Source organism: Rhopalosiphum padi, unplaced genomic scaffold, assembly GCF_020882245.1.
Source record: "Rhopalosiphum padi isolate XX-2018 unplaced genomic scaffold, ASM2088224v1 scaffold1, whole genome shotgun sequence".
Taxonomy (NCBI): domain Eukaryota; kingdom Metazoa; phylum Arthropoda; class Insecta; order Hemiptera; family Aphididae; genus Rhopalosiphum; species Rhopalosiphum padi.
The window spans coordinates 2381499-2403739 of record NW_026869996.1 but is presented as its reverse complement, the minus strand read 5'-3'; the positions used below and the strand labels follow the sequence as shown (position 1 = coordinate 2403739).

Below are 22241 nucleotides of genomic sequence, written 5' to 3'. Positions count from 1 at the left end.
AATACATGTTAAGGAAATTTCTGGTTTTTAATAATTTATTATGGGGGTTTGTTGAGAAAAAATGTTAAATTTAATTTATTTGATGGATTTAAAGGGGTTTTTATGGGGTTTTTTGATGAATTAATGGTTTTTTAATACATTTTAAGGAAATTTCTGGTTTTTAATCATTTATTATGGGGGATTGTTAAGGAAAAATGTTAAATTTAATATAATTGATGGATTTAAATCAATTATTATGGGGTTTTTTGATGAATTAATGGTTTTTTTAATACATTTTAAGGAAATTTCTGGTTTATAATCATTTATTATGGGGGTTTGTTAAGGAAAAATGTTAAATTTAATGTATTTGATGGTTTTAAATCGGTTATTATTGGGGGTTGTTAAGGAAAAATGTTAAATTTAATGTATTTGATGGTGTTAAATCGTTTATTAGGGGGGGTTGTTAAGGAAAAATGTTAAATTTAATATAATTGATGGATTTAAATCAATTATTATGGGGTTTTTTGATGAATTAATGGTTTTTTAATACATTTTAAGGAAATTTCTGGTTTTTAATCATTTATTATGGGGGGTTGTTAAGGAAAAATGTTAAATTTAATATAATTGATGGATTTAAATCAATTATTATGGGGTTTTTTGATGAATTAATGGTTTTTTTAATACATTTTAAGGAAATTTCTGGTTTATAATCATTTATTATGGGGGTTGTTAAGGAAAAACGTTAAATTTAATTTATTTGATGGATATAAATCAATTATTATGGGGTTTTTTGATGAATTAATGGTATTTTTAATACATTTTTAGCAAATTAATGGTTTTTAATCATTAATTTTGGGGGTTTTTTAAGGAAAAATGTTAAATATAATGTATTTGATGGTGTTAAATCGTTTATTATTGGGGGTTGTTAAGGAAAAATGTTAAATTCAATTTATTTGATGGATTTAAAGCGGTTTTTATGGAGTTTTTTGATGAATAAATGGTTTTTTAATACATGTTAAGGAAATTTCTGGTTTTTAATAATTTATTATGGGGGTTTGTTAAGGAAAAATGTTAAATTTAATGTATTTGATGGTGTTAAATAGTTTTTTATTGGGAGTTGTTAAGGAAAAATGTTAAATTTAATTTATTTGATGGATATTAATCAATTATTATGAAGTTTTTTGATGAATAAATGGTTTTTTAATACATGTTAAGGAAATTTCTGGTTTTTAATAATTTATTATGGGGGTTTGTTAAGGAAAAATGTTAAATTTAATGTATTTGATGGTGTTAAATCGTTTATTAGGGGGGGTTGTTAAGGAAAAATGTTAAATATAATGTATTTGATGGTGTTAAATCGTTTATTATTGGGGGTTGTTAAGGAAAAATGTTAAATTTAATTTATTTGATGGATTTAAAGCGGTTTTTATGGGGTTTTTTGATGAATTAATGGTTTTTTAATACATTTTAAGGAAATTTCTGGTTTTTAATCATTTATTATGGGGGTTTGTTAAGGAAAAATGTTAAATTTAATGTATTTGATGGTTTTAAATAGTTTTTTATTGGGGGTTGTTAAGGAAAAATGTTAAATTTAATTTATTTGATGGATATTAATCAATTATTATGAAGTTTTTTGATGAATAAATGGTTTTTTAATACATGTTAAGGAAATTTCTGGTTTTTAATAATTTATTATGGGGGTTTGTTGAGAAAAAATGTTAAATTTAATTTATTTGATGGATTTAAAGGGGTTTTTATGGGGTTTTTTGATGAATTAATGGTTTTTTAATACATTTTAAGGAAATTTCTGGTTTTTAATCATTTATTATGGGGGATTGTTAAGGAAAAATGTTAAATTTAATATAATTGATGGATTTAAATCAATTATTATGGGGTTTTTTGATGAATTAATGGTTTTTTTAATACATTTTAAGGAAATTTCTGGTTTATAATCATTTATTATGGGGGTTTGTTAAGGAAAAATGTTAAATTTAATGTATTTGATGGTTTTAAATCGGTTATTATTGGGGGTTGTTAAGGAAAAATGTTAAATTTAATGTATTTGATGGTGTTAAATCGTTTATTAGGGGGGGTTGTTAAGGAAAAATGTTAAATTTAATATAATTGATGGATTTAAATCAATTATTATGGGGTTTTTTGATGAATTAATGGTTTTTTAATACATTTTAAGGAAATTTCTGGTTTTTAATCATTTATTATGGGGGGTTGTTAAGGAAAAATGTTAAATTTAATATAATTGATGGATTTAAATCAATTATTATGGGGTTTTTTGATGAATTAATGGTTTTTTTAATACATTTTAAGGAAATTTCTGGTTTATAATCATTTATTATGGGGGTTGTTAAGGAAAAACGTTAAATTTAATTTATTTGATGGATATAAATCAATTATTATGGGGTTTTTTGATGAATTAATGGTATTTTTAATACATTTTTAGCAAATTAATGGTTTTTAATCATTAATTTTGGGGGTTTTTTAAGGAAAAATGTTAAATATAATGTATTTGATGGTGTTAAATCGTTTATTATTGGGGGTTGTTAAGGAAAAATGTTAAATTCAATTTATTTGATGGATTTAAAGCGGTTTTTTATGGAGTTTTTTGATGAATAAATGGTTTTTTAATACATGTTAAGGAAATTTCTGGTTTTTAATAATTTATTATGGGGGTTTGTTAAGGAAAAATGTTAAATTTAATTTATTTGATGGATTTAAAGCGGTTTTTATGGGGTTTTTCGATGAATTAATGGTTATTTTAATACATTTTAAGGAAATTTCTGGTTTATAATCATTTATTATGGGGGTTTGTTAAGGAAAAATGTTAAATTTAATGTATTTGATGGTTTTAAATCGGTTATTATTGGGGGTTGTTAAGGAAAAATGTTAAATTTAATGTATTTGATGGTGTTAAATCGTTTATTAGGGGGGGTTGTTAAGGAAAAATGTTAAATTTAATGTATTTGATGGTTTTAAATAGTTTTTTATTGGGGGTTGTTAAGGAAAAACGTTAAATTTAATTTATTTGATGGATATAAATCAATTATTATGGGGTTTTTTGATGAATTAATGGTTTTTTAATACATGTTAAGGAAATTTCTGGTTTTTAATAATTTATTATGGGGGTTTGTTAAGGAAAAATGTTAAATTTAATGTATTTGATGGTTTTAAATCGGTTATTATTGGGGGTTGTTAAGGAAAAATGTTAAATTTAATTTATTTGATGGATATTAATCAATTTTTATGAAGTTTTTTGATGAATAAATGGTTTTTTAATACATGTTAAGGAAATTTCTGGTTTTTAATAATTTATTATGGGGGTTTGTTGAGAAAAAATGTTAAATTTAATTTATTTGATGGATTTAAATCAATTATTATGGGGTTTTTTGATGAATTAATGGTTTTTTTAATACATTTTAAGGAAATTTCTGGTTTATAATCATTTATTATGGGGGTTTGTTAAGGAAAAATGTTAAATTTAATGTATTTGATGGTTTTTAATCATTTATTATGGGGGTTGTTAAGGAAAAATGTTAAATTTAATTTATTTGATGGATTTAAATCAATTATTATGGGGTTTTTTGATGAATTAATGGTTTTTTAATACATTTTAAGGAAATTTCTGGTTTTTAATCATTTATTATGGGGGGTTGATAAGGAAAAATGTTAAATTTAATTTATTTGAGGGTGTTAAATCGTTTATTAGGGGGGGTTGTTAAGGAAAAATGTTAAATTTAATTTATTTGATGGATTTAAAGCGGTTTTTATGGAGTTTTTTGATGAATAAATGGTTTTTTAATACATGTTAAGGAAATTTCTGGTTTTTAATAATTTATTATGGGGGTTTGTTGAGAAAAAATGTTAAATTTAATTTATTTGATGGATTTAAAGCGGTTTTTATGGGGTTTTTTGATGAATTAATGGTTTTTTAGTACATTTTAAGGAAATTTCTGGTTTTTAATCATTTATTATGGGGGTTTGTTAAGGAAAAATGTTAAATTTAATGTATTTGATGGTTTTAAATCGGTTATTATTGGGGGTTGTTAAGGAAAAATGTTAAATTTAATTTATTTGATGGATATTAATCAATTATTATGAAGTTTTTTGATGAATTAAATGTTTTTTTAATATATTTTAAGGAAATTTCTGGTTTTTAATCATTTATTATGGGGGTTTGTTAAGGAAAAATGTTAAATTTAATGTATTTGATGGTTTTAAATAGTTTTTTATTGGGGGTTGTTAAGGAAAAACGTTAAATTTAATTTATTTGATGGATTTAAAGCGGTTTTTATGGGGTTTTTTGATGAATTAATGGTTTTTTTAATACATTTTAAGGAAATTTCTGGTTTTTAATCATTTATTATGGAGGGTTGTTAAGGAAAAATGTTAAATTTAATATAATTGATGGATTTAAATCAATTATTATGGGGTTTTTTAAATACATTTTAAGGAAATTTCTGGTTTATAATCATTTATTATGGGGGGTTGACAAGGAAAAATGTTAAATTTAATTTATTTGATGGATTTAAATCAATTATTATGGGGTTTTTTGATGAATTAATGGTTTTTTTAATACATTTTAAGGAAATTTCTGGTTTATAATCATTTATTATGGGGGTTTGTTAAGGAAAAATGTTAAATTTAATGTATTTGATGGTTTTAAATAGTTTTTTATTGGGGGTTGTTAAGGAAAAACGTTAAATTTAATTTATTTGATGGATATAAATCAATTATTATGGGGTTTTTTGATGAATTAATGGTATTTTTAATACATTTTTAGCAAATTAATGGTTTTTAATCATTAATTTTGGGGGTTTTTTAAGGAAAAATGTTAAATTTAATGAAATTTGATGGTTTTAAATCGGTTATTATTGGGGGTTGTTAAGGAAAAATGTTAAATTTAATGTATTTGATGGATAATCTGTAGCTTTCGAAGAAAACTTCCTATAAATTATATCATAGACTGTATTCTTGCACGACGTAGTTGGTCGAAGTTTACAAACGCGACCAAAATTTGACGCCGTGAGTCGACTTCGACGTTCAACATGCCAAATTTGTGAATTGGCCTGATCTCTTGTTTTTTCTTCAATGGCTAACCGTTCATGTTTGTCCAATCGTAAGGCATTAATGAAATTTTCTTTCGTTTTTTCTAGTTCTTCTTTTGAAATATTATCTTCCGGTAATGGTTCAGCTAAACCATAATGTTGATCCGGGCCATTATTACACCTTTTTTCCGAATTTCCAGGAAAAAGAAGTTTTTTAGATTTTGGCTGACATCTTTTCTTTTCACTCGATGCAAGAAATTTTTTCCCTATTTCCCCTAAAAAAAAACATAAATGTGTAAATGATTTAAAAATATTAAAATGATTTAAAAATAATGACTTGACATTTTTAAATACATATTTACGTTTTAAAAAATGTACGTTTTATAGGTGCCTATATCATTTTTCTTTAAATATTAATATATGTCATATTATTATTTACCTGGACTTATTTCATCGACCATATTTTTATGCATTAACCGGAGAAACTTTCCACCTGAGTTGCATGATATAACCGCAGCTTCAACTCGAGCATTATATGAATTTCTTTGGGAATAATTTATTCGTTTACCCGCTAAATATTTATTAATTACACTATTGAATTGTTCACATACGTTATTGTCAACATTCATCAGTAAACTATCAACATTTACTACTAAACGAGATATTAATTGGGATATATCGCTCACAAGCCCTGATCTTTCGGCATCTTCGATCATATTTTTTTCATTTCCTTGCGTACCCTTACAAAAGTATGATTCACATCGATCATGGGCTCCCAAAATGTGTCGAAAACTGTTATTTATATCTTGTCGTAATCCTTAAATAATATAATAATATTATAATACTATAATTGTGTTAATTTATAATGTTATCAAAAAAAAATAATTATAATAATTAACTTGCCTACTGATTTTTGGTAATCTGTTTGGCCTTGTAAACTATTACGATACTCAATTGCCTTAGTTATTGAAAATCTAAAGCATAATATATTTGATTTTAAATGTTTTCTTAACGAAATCGGATACTTGGTATTTAATGTCATAGCTACTAATTTTGTCCCATAATTTCGCAATAAATGGTTGCGACATTCTATTTTTATGACGGGTAGTCTAGGTCCATAAGGCATTATTTCAGCTAATCTTTTTGTAACGCTTGAGTCTCCGTCTCCTATGCATTTTTTCATTATATTTATAAGGAACTAGCAGACCCGGCGAACTCCGTTTCGCCACCAGATTCGTTTTATGTAACATTTCGTTTGGTGATTAAAAGATAAAGAAAAAAAATTTTTTTTGTTATATATTTGAAAAGGAAAATATTTATTTCATTTCACAACAGTAATAAATTCATTTCAATTACCTACTAAAATGAAGTGTTATTTAATTGTTTCATTGTAGTGCTCTTTGGTAAACCACATTTTTTGTTTTTTGGTCTGACGTTAACACAAACAAAGCGGATGGTTTCCCAACTCGTGAACACGCAACGTATAACTGTCCATGTGAAAAACAATGATTTTCCAAATTTATCCCGCAAACACTAAGCGATTGGCCTTGCGACTTATTAATTGTCATTGCGAACGCAAGGCGAACTGGGAATTGCAATCGTTTGAAGTCAAACGGAAGATCAGTCGGAATCATTGGTATTCGAGGAATACATACATTTTCACCTGCGTACTTTCCGTTAATAATGGTTGCCTCAATTAAATTCGGCATAAGTCTCTTTACCGAAAGTCGAGTACCGTTGCAAAGTCGCGGTGGATTCAAATTACGCAGTATCAAAATAACTGTACCAACTTTCAGTTGCAAGTTATGTGGTGGAAATCCTGGTATCTCCAGAGAGTTCAAAAACTCCGTTGGATAATTTACTACATCATCGGGATTTGTTATTGAATCAACGGATTTGTATGTCACCAAATCGCCAGCAATTTTTGATTGAATGGTGAAATTCAGTGCGTGGACATCATTATTCTTTGCTGCAAGAATTGCTCGTTGACTTAACCAAGCATAATTCTTATAATTCTCACTAATGTTTGGGAAAACATTTTCAATAAGAACTAATTGAGTGTCTACAAATCGGCAAAAGTCGTTGGTAAGAGTAATTAATCCAGATGTCGCATCAACTGGGACTTTTCCATTTCCAAGATCTAACAATTGTTTGGAAAATTGTGCAGCACTTTGATCATTTTGAAGTTGAACTCTCATATTAGTGGTTAGCGATAATGTTTTTACGTTATTCCATAAAGGTGATGCCTTTAGGCAAGCATTCAATTCATCTGCAGGCGTTCCACGGGGAACTACTGGCAACGTCTGCCTGAAATCGCCTGCCAACAATATCATCAAGCCGCCAAAGATGTTGTTATTTCTCCGAAGATCCTTCAGTGTGAAGTTAAGTGCTTCAAGTGATTTCTTATGTGCCATTGTGCACTCATCCCAAACAATGAGCTTGCATTGCATTAACAATTTTCCAATTGCACTGGATCGGGAAATATTGCACGTTGGAGTATCAATTGTGTTTAAATTGAGTGGCAACTTAAGCGCAGAATGTGCAGTACGACCGCCATCTAGAAGAGTCGCCGCAATTCCAGATGATGCTAACGCCAAAGCTATGTCACATCTTGATCGAATAGTGGCCAAAATCAATGAAATGACAAATGTTTTCCCTGTTCCTCCAGGTGCATCCAGGAAGAATAGACCACCAGTATTATTGTCCACCGCTTGCATTAATGTTTTGTATACTTGTTTTTGCTGTTCATTCAGCAACGGAACATTATTTCTAACGAATTCCTGCAATGTATCAACATTGTATTGCAGCTCTCGATTTAATTCTTGGTTGAATGCATCGTGCATCGATCGATTTGGCGCAATCATTCCTACTTCAATCAGTAGCTTGTTTGCAATAGTCAAGCATTGATCCTCAATCAGAATCAATCCTTCATTGTAGATTTCATCGGTTATTTGGATGTCAGGATTATTCGTTTGAATACGCAAGCGATGCAAGATATCTTCACATATGGCGTCTTTGTATTTGTTCCATAACTGAATTGGTTGTGAAGGAAAACATGTGGTGATGATAATTGCGAACAGCGTTCGTATTTGGTACGCATTTGATGAAACAACTGAATCTGCAAGTGTTAAATCCCAATGAGAATCGTTCTCCAGCAAACCCAATAGTTGACATGCTTCTCGATATGTTTGGCATTGGTGGCCATTCACAGTTTTCAAATGCGCAAATGATTTCGGTCCACGTACATTTACTAACAGCAGTCGCAAATAAAAACATTCATCGTTTCTAGGATGAACAGTGTACATACGACCTAGTGCATCAGTTGAAAACACCTGTGGCCAGTCTGGAACTGGGGTTCCTTGTTTGCGACGTTGGAATTTCTTTGTTGATTGATTCCAAGTGTAATACTTGGGCATTTCAACGTACATCAGCGTCGCTGCGAATGGATCTGCTTCACACATTGCAAAGAAGCTAGTCAATGTTGTCGATGGTGGTCTCTCAGCTCGTTGTGCCGCATTAGCCTCAGTGAAGTAAACTCTTTGGCCATTTTCCAAATGCACTGCTAAATGTACAACTGTGGGATATCTTTCATGAATTTGAAATGACAATAATCGCCACAGTGCTTCATTAGTACTGACGTATCTGCCCATTTGGAAGTTGCTGATTTCGTCATTCACATTTTCCGACGCAATACCAAACACAGCCATGTCGCTGCCTTTTGTGACGTACTTGCACAAATATTTGATTGATTTGGCCGAATGACAACTCTCAACGTTTGCATGTGTTTCGAAAATTCGTGATAGCAGCGGGCAATATGGTACAATGAATTCATTTCCGATCTCAATCTCTTGATTTTGAACTTTAACTTTGATAGTTCGACCGTTATCTTCTTTTGAACGCCGACGATAAACTGGATATCCATCGTTCCCTGTGACTGTTTCAGCAACTAACGGTCGCGGATATCGTTTTGTGCACTTTCCATCAGCCATGCAAGGCGATAATGGATTTAATGCACCGCACGGTCCATGCACCATCTGTGTCGTCACAATGTCGTGTAGACGGGGATCAGTGACTGGATCAGGAATTTCAGCTGATATGATGTCATCCACTTCATTTGAATGTAATTTGTTCAGCAACCAAATTAGGATATGAGCATGCGGTAGTCCACGCTTCTGCCATTCCACCGAGTACATATAACAACGTGTGTCACCAAAAACTCGATACTTAGTAAGCACATCCATCATAACCTTGAGTTTTTGCTGAAATACTCTGGCGATTATGTCATGGCGATCTTGCGGTTTTTGACCCGGTTCCAACTCGCGTTCAATTTCCGTCCACTTCGGATTGCATGTGACCGTAATAAATAAATCCGGAGTTCCATAATTTCGCACGTACGTCATAGCGTCTTGAGCGTATTCGTGCATGTGGCGTGGGCTTCCGATATAAGTTGATGGGAGAATCGTCAGTCGTCCAATATTCTGAACATCACCATCTGAATGAATAGCATCACGCAAGTGTATATAGTCCTCAGATCGTAGCTTTGGCTGATTGAATCTGATGAACGCTAAACGTTCGGTCTCGACTTTGACATACATGTCAACAGCGAATTGCTGGAATAGCCGACCGCACTTCAGAATGACATTCTCCTCATGTGTACGAATCATCATACGATACGCATAGTAATTCATTGCGCTTAGATTTTTATTATTCGTTGATACTCCTGAAAATGCAAAATTAAATGAATTGTTAATGGAAACCAATAAAAGTAATAATGGAAATAATTAGTGTGTGAATATTGTACCTGTAATTGGATCGACCATCTTCAACGTGATGTCGTATCCGTCTTGCCCTTGCCAATAAATGATTGGATATTGTAACGCATCGTACAAACGATGTGTCTCGTTTACACGATGCATGATATTGCTTCTTCGCTGAACGACAATGTCTCGTGATTTAGTTGGATCGCCAACAATAATTGCAGCAACATCATTAACGGTGGGTGCATTGAATCTTCGCACATGTTCACCTGTCGGAGTACAATCCGCTCTTATGACAAATTTGTGCGTATCCGATGGCATTCGTTCCAATGCTGTTTTGAACATATTAACCACAGCATTATTAGCGTGAAAAAATGCTTGCAACTGTTCAATAATTCGTCTCTTTAACTGTTGTGCTCCCTGTATATTGCACCGCACGTTCAGCTGATCCACCATCGACGAAATGAAATATATTTGCAGAAATTGATGCGGTTCATCTGGTGTTGGCACCATTGAACCATGCAAATGATATATTTGACCTTGTATCTGTAATTGCAAATAATCATTAAAATTTGTTCATGAATACATTGTAAATCGTGTGATGGTGTAGTGTGTGGTGTATATGAAGTTGTTATGTGTTGCAATTATGTGTTGGTTATGTGTGTTGTATCTTTTACCTTGCAAGTCGGCATGAAGCCGCCTTCTCGAATGATATTAGCTCCAAAGGAGGTCATGCGAAAGCAGTTATTGTATTCAAGGATGTGTTGAAGAAAATGGCTGGAATCGGGATCACTTCCATCAAACAATGTTTTCAGTGGCTGTGGTGGTGTAAGTAATGGATCCAGTTTGACTTTTCCACTTGCGCAGCACAATCCAACCGTTTCTCTTTTGAACTTTACCGCATTGCAATATCGGCATATAGTCGTCATTCGTCCAATATCCAAATTTTCATCATCACTGTAGTTCGCAGTGGGATCATATTGGAATGCCAAGCGATTGTATGATGCCAATGATCTTCGTGTGCTCACGCGATGTCTCAATCGGTCATTTTCTCTTATTATATTTTGTCTTTCTTCTCTTAAGTTCCTTGAATAGACTTGTTGCTGGCTTGCATGTCTTGTGCGGCGGCCGATGTTCGCACGTCGTTCTCTGGGCATTTTGGACTATGGACATAGTGTTGAATTTAACTTCAAATGCACGATCCATATAATTTACAATAAATGAAATTAACTGAACAGAGAATAATGATATCTGTCACACACTTTATCACGCACCGTTGCTATTGGTTTGAAGTACATGCTATGTATAATAGATGGCGCTGTATGTGAAAAACGATTTCCCCACTTTTCTGTTGAATTTTTCCTGAATTTTCCAGAATTTTCTTTGCTATAAACCTCACGGAGCCCAAGACCTTTCCAACGAATGCAAAACCGTGGAAATCGGTTCGTGCGTTCTGGAGTTATAGCGTCAGGGAGGAAAACCGGACTTATTTTTATATAATAGATTAACTAAAATTATATAGTTGAAAAAATATGCACGATTGTAAAACGTGGAGTAGCTTACCTATTAGTTTATTGTATTTTAGACCATGCATTTCTAAACTGTATGGACAAACAATCATTATAATTGTGAAGAACAAGATTTTGTTGTTCTATTTGACGGTCCAGCATCATTAATTACCTCGATCACTAACGACAACTCGACTTTATATACGTATATCGTAGAGACAGACAAAATAGTGTTTGCTCTCAAAAAAATTAAAAAAACATTCGCTTGTGAAATCCCTGTAATTCAAACAGAACATACACAATTACTCATTCTTACGGATACCATGTTTTTAAATAATTTTCATATAAAATCAATTTCTCCGCAAAACACTGATTTAATAGCGTATGTAAATACAAAATTTGTATACGTTGAAAATTTTTTTAAATCAACAATAACAGCATTATATAATGATTTATTACAAAAACAATGTGTGCTTGAACGGCAATTATTACAGCAAAGACTTACCTTAGCCTCAAACAATCTTCCCGAGTTTGCATATATTATGGGTGGAGGGCCTGGATTCACTGCCGTCAAGCACGCCGAAATAATTTATTTAATAAAATGTAAAAAAGTTAGTGTCGAGGTAACTAAAAAAGACACGTCGTGTTACAATGAATTAACAGTTTTGTATAATAACAAAACTTATTACATGGCTCCAAAAACGCATACTTTACAAAAATATGGAACGCAAATTAATTGCAATTCATTATTCCCACCTGCATTTAATTTAGATGGAAATTGGTATGGATTTTTTCCAAATATTCAAGAAATAAAAACGCCACAGAAATTAAAACCAAATACGGCATGGACGTGGACATACAAAAGCTTAGATTTTCTCATGAATTCCGGTATTTATACAAAAGATACAATGAAAGCTTTCCAACAACATATAATATATCCCCAAGAAGTGGACGCTGTCAAAAATAATATAATTAGACAATCTATGGGTTACGAAACAGTAAGCCAAGGCCTTCAATTTAAATATTTGATAGACGAGAATTCACTAGGAAAAATGGTTGAAGACAAATTATTTAAATTATGGGGTTGGTTTACTACAATTGGGACTTTTGTATCGGGGTTAATGGGGATATTGTTTGTCGTAAAAGTTACATTAACACTCGTCGATACGGGTATTAATATTACTTTTTTGTATAAAACTTTTGGGTGGAGTACGAAGCTTTTAGGTTGTTTTTTTTTCTAGCATTACTCATCATTTAATACTTAGGTATAATAAAAATAACTATTCAAAAAATAAAGAGTTTGATGAAGACTCGTTAGAAATAAAAACCTTTCAATGTCAAAAAAATAAAATAAATATTTATCCAAATTTACAGCACGAAATGGTATAAAGTAAAAAAATGAAAAAATAATTATTTAAAATTTAAGTGATAAAAATCAGTATCAAATGTATTGATTAATAATTAATTTGTTTAATTTGTTTGTACATTTAATATTTTATTTATATTGTAATTATATTTGTAACGTATGTTTATATTTTTTGTATTGATGCGGCAATAAGCTATTATATTATCATTGAATTGTTATACATTATATTTTGTTTCATTATTTTACATTTAATTATGACCTTTTTACATAATATATAATATGTATATGTACATTATAACTATAATGACATTTCATTAAAAAAATATATATTATAATATTATACGTAAGTTATCCATTATCTGTGAATACTAATATTAATTTAAATTATCAATTATAAAAATTATCTTTAATCTAAATGTTGTATTTAAATCAATTATATTATTAAAAATGTATACTATTATCGCAAGTTAAAAACCTAACAAATTGTATTGTCATTTATTAATTAACATACATTTATATGTATTTATATATATAATATATATTTATTATTTTATATGTCATATCTAAAGTAATAATGCAATAAATATAAATTAGAACTATGTTGTAAAAGAGATTGTTTAGTTAATTTATTTCGTTCCAGATTTTTGATATCTTTTTTTTCTATTTTATGTGATTTTTTAAAAATGTTAAAAATTTTGAAAATTTCAAATGCAAATATCTCCGGTTTGAAAAAAGAATTCAAAAATCTGGAACGAGATCATCTAGAGGAACTTCTCAAGTTTATTTTGGTGTATAAATCATGTTTCTACGACTATTGAGAGCTGAGGAAAATGGGAAATACGAAAGCATGTTTTTTACGGTCGATTTTTCGCTACCAGAACGGCCTCGTTTGTGAACGCGCGCCCGTATCATATTTAAATTACGTAAGTGACCGTATTGATACGAAACGTTCTAGACGGCGGTCCGTGAAATAATAATGTGCCGCTCCCGAGACTATTGCGCGTAGCCCCTCTTTGGTAAAAGTGGGCGTGGTTACGGGTGACCGCCGCCGCGGCGATATGAAATTCAACGCCATCTTTTGAGCGTTGTATACGTTTCATTTTTACCAGAACGGCCTCTTAAATTTAATTTATTTCATAGATTTATATCAATTATTATGGGGTTTTTTGATGAATTAATGGTTTTTTTAATACATTTTAAGGAAATTTCTGGTGTTTAATCATTTATTTTGGGGGTTTGTTAAGGAAAAATGTTAAATTTAATTTATTTCATAGATTTAAATCATTTATTATGGGGTTTTTTGATGAATTAATGGTTTTTTTAATACATTTTAAGGAAATTTCTGGTGTTTAATCATTTATTTTGGGGGTTTGTTATGGAAAAATGTTAAATTTAATGTATTTGATGGTTTTAAATCGGTTATTATTGGGGGTTGTTAAGGAAAAATGTTAAATTTAATTTATTTGATGGATATAAATCAATTATTATGAAGTTTTTTGATGAATTAAAGGTTTTTTTAATACATTTTAAGGAAATTTCTGGTTTTTAATCATTTATTATGGGGGTTTGTTAAGGAAAAATGTTAAATTTAATGTATTTGATGGATTTAAATCGGTTATTATTGGGGGTAGTTAAGGAAAAATGTTAAATTTAATGTATTCAATAATTTTAAATCTTTATTATTGGGGGTTGTTAAGGAAAAATGTTAAATTTAATTAATTTGATGGATTTAAATCGGTTATTATTGGGGGTAGTTAAGGAAAAATGTTAAATTTAATGTATTCAATAATTTTAAATCTTTATTATTGGGGGTTGTTAAGGAAAAATGTTAAATTTAATGTATTTGATGGTTTTAAATAGTTTTTTATTGGGGGTTGTTAAGGAAAAACGTTAAATTTAATTTATTTGATGGATATAAATCAATTATTATGGGGTTTTTTTGATGAATTAATGGTTTTTTAGTACATTTTAAGGAAATTTCTGGTTTTTAATCATTTATTATGGGGGTTTGTTAAGGAAAAATGTTAAATATAATTTTTTTGATGGATTTAAAGCGGTTTTTATGGGGTTTTTTGATGAATTAATGGTTTTTTAATACATTTTAAGGAAATTTTTGGTTTTAAATCATTTATTATGGGGGTTTGTTAAGGAAAAATGTTAAATTTAATTTATTTGATGGATTTAAAGCGGTTTTTTATAGGGTTTTTTGATGAATTAATGGTTTTATAATACATTTTAAGGAAATTTCTGGTTTTTAATCATTTATTATGGGGGGTTGTTAAGGAAAAATGTTAAATTTAATTTATTTGATGGAATTAAAGCGGTTTTTATGGGGTTTTTTGATGAATTAATGGTTTTTTTAATACATTTTAAGGAAATTTCTGGTTTATAATCATTTATTATGGGGGTTGTTAAGGAAAAATGTTAAATTTAATTTATTTGATGGATTTAAAGCGGTTTTCATGGGGTTTTTTTGATGAATTAATGGTTTTTTAATACATTTTAAGGAAATTTCTTGTTTTTAATCATTAATTATGGGGGTTTGTTAAGGAAAAATGTTAAATTTAATTTATTTCATAGATTTAAATCAATTATTATGGGGTTTTTTGATGAATTAATGGTTTTTTTAATACATTTTAAGGAAATTTCTGGTTTATAATCATTTATTATGGGGGTTTGTAAGGAAAAATGTTAAATTTAATGTATTTGATGGTGTTAAATCGTTTATTATTGGGGGTTGTTAAGGAAAAATGTTAAATTTAATTTATTTGATGGATTTAAAGCGGTTTTTATGGGGTTTTTTGATGAATTAATGGTTTTTTAATACATTTTAAGGAAATTTCTTGTTTTAATCATTTATTATGGGGGTTTGTTAAGGAAAAATGTTAAATTTAATTTATTTCATAGATTTAAATCAATTATTATGGGGTTTTTTGATGAATTAATGGTTTTTTTAATACATTTTAAGGAAATTTCTGGTGTTTAATCATTTATTTTGGGGGTTTGTTATGGAAAAATGTTAAATTTAATGTATTTGATGGTTTTAAATCGGTTATTATTGGGGGTTGTTAAGGAAAAATGTTAAATTTAATTTATTTGATGGATATAAATCAATTATTATGAAGTTTTTTGATGAATTAAAGGTTTTTTTAATACATTTTAAGGAAATTTCTGGTTTTTAATCATTTATTATGGGGGTTTGTTAAGGAAAAATGTTAAATTTAATGTATTTGATGGTTTTAAATAGTTTTTTATTGGGGGTTGTTAAGGAAAAATGTTAAATTTAATTAATTTGATGGATTTAAATCGGTTATTATTGGGGGTAGTTAAGGAAAAATGTTAAATTTAATGTATTCAATGGTTTTAAATCTTTATTATTGGGGGTTGTTAAGGAAAAAATGTTAAATTTAATTTATTTGTTGGATTTAAAGCGGTTTTTATGGGGTTTTTTGATGAATTAATGGTATTTTTAATACATTTTTAGGAAATTTCTGGTTTTAAATCGGTTATTATTGGGGGTTGTTAAGGAAAAATGTTAAATTTAATGTATTTGATGGTGTTAAATTGTTTATTATTGGGGGTTGTTAAGGAAAAATGTTAAATTTAATTTATTTGATGGATTTAAAGCGGTTTTTATGGGGTTTTTTTGATGAATTAATGGTTTTTTTAATACATTTTAAGGAAATTTCTTGTTTTAATCATTTATTATGGGGGTTTGTTAAGGAAAAATGTTAAATTTAATTTATTTCATAGATTTAAATCAATTATTATGGGGTTTTTTGATGAATTAATGGTTTTTTTAATACATTTTAAGGAAATTTCTGGTGTTTAATCATTTATTTTGGGGGTTTGTTATGGAAAAATGTTAAATTTAATGTATTTGATGGTTTTAAATCGGTTATTATTGGGGGTTGTTAAGGAAAAATGTTAAATTTAATTTATTTGATGGATATAAATCAATTATTATGAAGTTTTTTGATGAATTAAAGGTTTTTTTAATACATTTTAAGGAAATTTCTGGTTTTTAATCATTTATTATGGGGGTTTGTTAAGGAAAAATGTTAAATTTAATGTATTTGATGGTTTTAAATAGTTTTTTATTGGGGGTTGTTAAGGAAAAATGTTAAATTTAATTAATTTGATGGATTTAAATCGGTTATTATTGGGGGTTGTTAAGGAAAAATGTTAAATTTAATGTATTCAATGGTTTTAAAGCGGTTTTTATGGGGTTTTTTGATGAATTAATGGTATTTTTAATACATTTTTAGGAAATTTCTGGTTTTAAATCGGTTATTATTGGGGGTTGTTAAGGAAAAATGTTAAATTTAATTTATTTGATGGATATTAATCAATTATTATGAAGTTTTTTGATGAATTAAAGGTTTTTTTTTAATACATTTTAAGGAAATTTCTGGTTTTTAATCATTTATTATGGGGGTTTGTGAAGGAAAAATGTTAAATTTAATTTATTTGATGGATTTAAAGCGGTTTTTATAGGGTTTTTTGATGAATTAATGGTTTTATAATACATTTTAAGGAAATTTCTGGTTTTTAATCATTTATTATGGGGGGTTGTTAAGGAAAAATGTTAAATTTAATTTATTTGATGGATTTAAAGCGGTTTTTATAGGGTTTTTTGATGAATTAATGGTTTTATAATACATTTTAAGGAAATTTCTGGTTTTTAATCATTTATTATGGGGGGTTGTTAAGGAAAAATGTTAAATTTAATTTATTTGATGGAATTAAAGCGGTTTTTTATGGGGTTTTTTGATGAATTAATGGTTTTTTTTAATACATTTTAAGGAAATTTCTGGTTTATAATCATTTATTATGGGGGTTGTTAAGGAAAAATGTTAAATTTAATTTATTTGATGGATTTAAAGCGGTTTTCATGGGGTTTTTTGATGAATTAATGGTTTTTTAATACATTTTAAGGAAATTTCTTGTTTTAATCATTAATTATGGGGGTTTGTTAAGGAAAAATGTTAAATTTAATTTATTTCATAGATTTAAATCAATTATTATGGGGTTTTTTTGATGAATTAATGGTTTTTTTAATACATTTTAAGGAAATTTCTGGTTTATAATCATTTATTATGGGGGTTTGTAAGGAAAAATGTTAAATTTAATGTATTTGATGGTGTTAAATCGTTTATTATTGGGGGTTGTTAAGGAAAAATGTTAAATTTAATTTATTTGATGGATTTAAAAGCGGTTTTTATGGGGTTTTTTGATGAATTAATGGTTTTTTTAATACATTTTAAGGAAATTTCTTGTTTTAATCATTTATTATGGGGGTTTGTTAAGGAAAAATGTTAAATTTAATTTATTTCATAGATTTAAATCAATTATTATGGGGTTTTTTGATGAATTAATGGTTTTTTTAATACATTTTAAGGAAATTTCTGGTGTTTAATCATTTATTTTGGGGGTTTGTTATGGAAAAATGTTAAATTTAATGTATTTGATGGTTTTAAATCGGTTATTATTGGGGGTTGTTAAGGAAAAATGTTAAATTTAATTTATTTGATGGATATAAATCAATTATTATGAAGTTTTTTGATGAATTAAAGGTTTTTTTTAATACATTTTAAGGAAATTTCTGGTTTTTAATCATTTATTATGGGGGTTTGTTAAGGAAAAAATGTTAAATTTAATGTATTTGATGGTTTTAAATAGTTTTTTATTGGGGGTTGTTAAGGAAAAATGTTAAATTTAATTAATTTGATGGATTTAAATCGGTTATTATTGGGGGGTAGTTAAGGAAAAATGTTAAATTTAATGTATTCAATGGTTTTAAATCTTTATTATTGGGGGTTGTTAAGGAAAAATGTTAAATTTAATTTATTTGTTGGATTTAAAGCGGTTTTTTATGGGGTTTTTTTGATGAATTAATGGTATTTTTAATACATTTTTAGGAAATTTCTGGTTTTAAATCGGTTATTATTGGGGGTTGTTAAGGAAAAATGTTAAATTTAATGTATTTGATGGTGTTAAATTGTTTATTATTGGGGGTTGTTAAGGAAAAATGTTAAATTTAATTTATTTGATGGATTTAAAGCGGTTTTTATGGGGTTTTTTGATGAATTAATGGTTTTTTAATACATTTTAAGGAAATTTCTTGTTTTAATCATTTATTATGGGGGTTTGTTAAGGAAAAATGTTAAATTTAATTTATTTCATAGATTTAAATCAATTATTATGGGGTTTTTTTGATGAATTAATGGTTTTTTTAATACATTTTAAGGAAATTTCTGGTGTTTAATCATTTATTTTGGGGGTTTGTTATGGAAAAATGTTAAATTTAATGTATTTGATGGTTTTAAATCGGTTATTATTGGGGGTTGTTAAGGAAAAATGTTAAATTTAATTTATTTGATGGATATAAATCAATTATTATGAAGTTTTTTGATGAATTAAAGGTTTTTTTTAATACATTTTAAGGAAATTTCTGGTTTTTAATCATTTATTATGGGGGTTTGTTAAGGAAAAATGTTAAATTTAATGTATTTGATGGTTTTAAATAGTTTTTTATTGGGGGTTGTTAAGGAAAAATGTTAAATTTAATTAATTTGATGGATTTAAATCGGTTATTATTGGGGGTTGTTAAGGAAAAATGTTAAATTTAATGTATTCAATGGTTTTAAAGCGGTTTTTATGGGGTTTTTTGATGAATTAATGGTATTTTTAATACATTTTTAGGAAATTTCTGGTTTTAAATCGGTTATTATTGGGGGTTGTTAAGGAAAAATGTTAAATTTAATTTATTTGATGGATATTAATCAATTATTATGAAGTTTTTTGATGAATTAAAGGTTTTTTTAATACATTTTAAGGAAATTTCTGGTTTTTAATCATTTATTATGGGGGTTTGTGAAGGAAAAATGTTAAATTTAATTTATTTGATGGATTTAAAGCGGTTTTTATAGGGTTTTTTGATGAATTAATGGTTTTATAATACATTTTAAGGAAATTTCTGGTTTTTAATCATTTATTATGGGGGGTTGTTAAGGAAAAATGTTAAATTTAATTTATTTGATGGATTTAAAGCGGTTTTTATAGGGTTTTTTGATGAATTAATGGTTTTATAATACATTTTAAGGAAATTTCTGGTTTTTAATCATTTATTATGGGGGGTTGTTAAGGAAAAATGTTAAATTTAATTTATTTGATGGAATTAAAGCGGTTTTTATGGGGTTTTTTGATGAATTAATGGTTTTTTTAATACATTTTAAGGAAATTTCTGGTTTATAATCATTTATTATGGGGGTTGTTAAGGAAAAATGTTAAATTTAATTTATTTGATGGATTTAAAGCGGTTTTCATGGGGTTTTTTGATGAATTAATGGTTTTTTAATACATTTTAAGGAAATTTCTTGTTTTAATCATTAATTATGGGGGTTTGTTAAGGAAAAATGTTAAATTTAATTTATTTCATAGATTTAAATCAATTATTATGGGGTTTTTTGATGAATTAATGGTTTTTTTTAATACATTTTAAGGAAATTTCTGGTTTATAATCATTTATTATGGGGGTTTGTAAGGAAAAATGTTAAATTTAATGTATTTGATGGTGTTAAATCGTTTATTATTGGGGGTTGTTAAGGAAAAATGTTAAATTTAATTTATTTGATGGATTTAAAGCGGTTTTTATGGGGTTTTTTGATGAATTAATGGTTTTTTTAATACATTTTAAGGAAATTTCTTGTTTTAATCATTTATTATGGGGGTTTGTTAAGGAAAAATGTTAAATTTAATTTATTTCATAGATTTAAATCAATTATTATGGGGTTTTTTGATGAATTAATGGTTTTTTTAATACATTTTAAGGAAATTTCTGGTGTTTAATCATTTATTTTGGGGGTTTGTTATGGAAAAATGTTAAATTTAATGTATTTGATGGTTTTAAATCGGTTATTATTGGGGGTTGTTAAGGAAAAATGTTAAATTTAATTTATTTGATGGATATAAATCAATTATTATGAAGTTTTTTGATGAATTAAAGGTTTTTTTAATACATTTTAAGGAAATTTCTGGTTTTTAATCATTTATTATGGGGGTTTGTTAAGGAAAAATGTTAAATTTAATGTATTTGATGGTTTTAAATAGTTTTTTATTGGGGGTTGTTAAGGAAAAATGTTAAATTTAATTAATTTGATGGATTTAAATCGGTTATTATTGGGGGGTAGTTAAGGAAAAATGTTAAATTTAATGTATTCAATGGTTTTAAATCTTTATTATTGGGGGTTGTTAAGGAAAAATGTTAAATTTAATTTATTTGTTGGATTTAAAGCGGTTTTTATGGGGTTTTTTGATGAATTAATGGTATTTTTAATACATTTTTAGGAAATTTCTGGTTTTAAATCGGTTATTATTGGGGGTTGTTAAGGAAAAATGTTAAATTTAATGTATTTGATGGTGTTAAATTGTTTATTATTGGGGGTTGTTAAGGAAAAATGTTAAATTTAATTTATTTGATGGATTTAAAGCGGTTTTTATGGGGTTTTTTGATGAATTAATGGTTTTTTTAATACATTTTAAGGAAATTTCTTGTTTTAATCATTTATTATGGGGGTTTGTTAAGGAAAAATGTTAAATTTAATTTATTTCATAGATTTAAATCAATTATTATGGGGTTTTTTGATGAATTAATGGTTTTTTTAATACATTTTAAGGAAATTTCTGGTGTTTAATCATTTATTTTGGGGGTTTGTTATGGAAAAATGTTAAATTTAATGTATTTGATGGTTTTAAATCGGTTATTATTGGGGGTTGTTAAGGAAAAATGTTAAATTTAATTTATTTGATGGATATAAATCAATTATTATGAAGTTTTTTTGATGAATTAAAGGTTTTTTTAATACATTTTAAGGAAATTTCTGGTTTTTAATCATTTATTATGGGGGTTTGTTAAGGAAAAATGTTAAATTTAATGTATTTGATGGTTTTAAATAGTTTTTTATTGGGGGTTGTTAAGGAAAAATGTTAAATTTAATTAATTTGATGGATTTAAATCGGTTATTATTGGGGGTTGTTAAGGAAAAATGTTAAATTTAATGTATTCAATGGTTTTAAAGCGGTTTTTATGGGGTTTTTTGATGAATTAATGGTATTTTTAATACATTTTTAGGAAATTTCTGGTTTTAAATCGGTTATTATTGGGGGTTGTTAAGGAAAAATGTTAAATTTAATTTATTTGATGGATATTAATCAATTATTATGAAGTTTTTTGATGAATTAAAGGTTTTTTTTAATACATTTTAAGGAAATTTCTGGTTTTTAATCATTTATTATGGGGGTTTGTGAAGGAAAAATGTTAAATTTAATGTATTTGATGGTTTTAAATAGTTTTTTTATTGGGGGTTGTTAAGGAAAAACGTTAAATTTAATTTATTTGATGGATATAAATCATTTATTATGGGGTTTTTTGATGAATTAATGGTTTTTTAATACATTTTAAGGAAATTTCTGGTTTTTAATCATTTATTATGGGGGTTTGTTAAGGAAAAATGTTAAATTTAATTTATTTGATGGATTTAAAGCGGTATTTATGGGGTTTTTTGATGAA

At 27.6% G+C, this 22241-nt stretch overlaps 1 protein-coding gene across 1 annotated transcript; it reads right to left on the bottom strand.

Moving 5' to 3' along the window:
* Positions 1-6246: 6246 nt before the first annotated feature.
* Positions 6247-10518, bottom strand: LOC132931302 (uncharacterized). The gene is made up of 3 exons (XM_060997366.1): positions 10474-10518; positions 9841-10342; positions 6247-9759 (listed from the first exon to the last, which is right to left on the bottom strand). The coding sequence occupies exons 1-3, from the start codon at positions 10486-10488 to the stop codon at positions 6425-6427; spliced, it is 3852 nt and encodes a 1283-aa protein (XP_060853349.1). The 5' UTR covers positions 10489-10518; the 3' UTR covers positions 6247-6424.
* Between the last annotated feature and the right edge of the window lie 11723 nt (positions 10519-22241).

Coding starts and splice junctions, on each gene's coding strand:
- LOC132931302 (XM_060997366.1), bottom strand. Junction 9,760..9,840: donor GATGGTCGATCCAATTACAG/GTACAATATTCA, acceptor TTGCATTTTCAG/GAGTATCAACGAATAATAAA.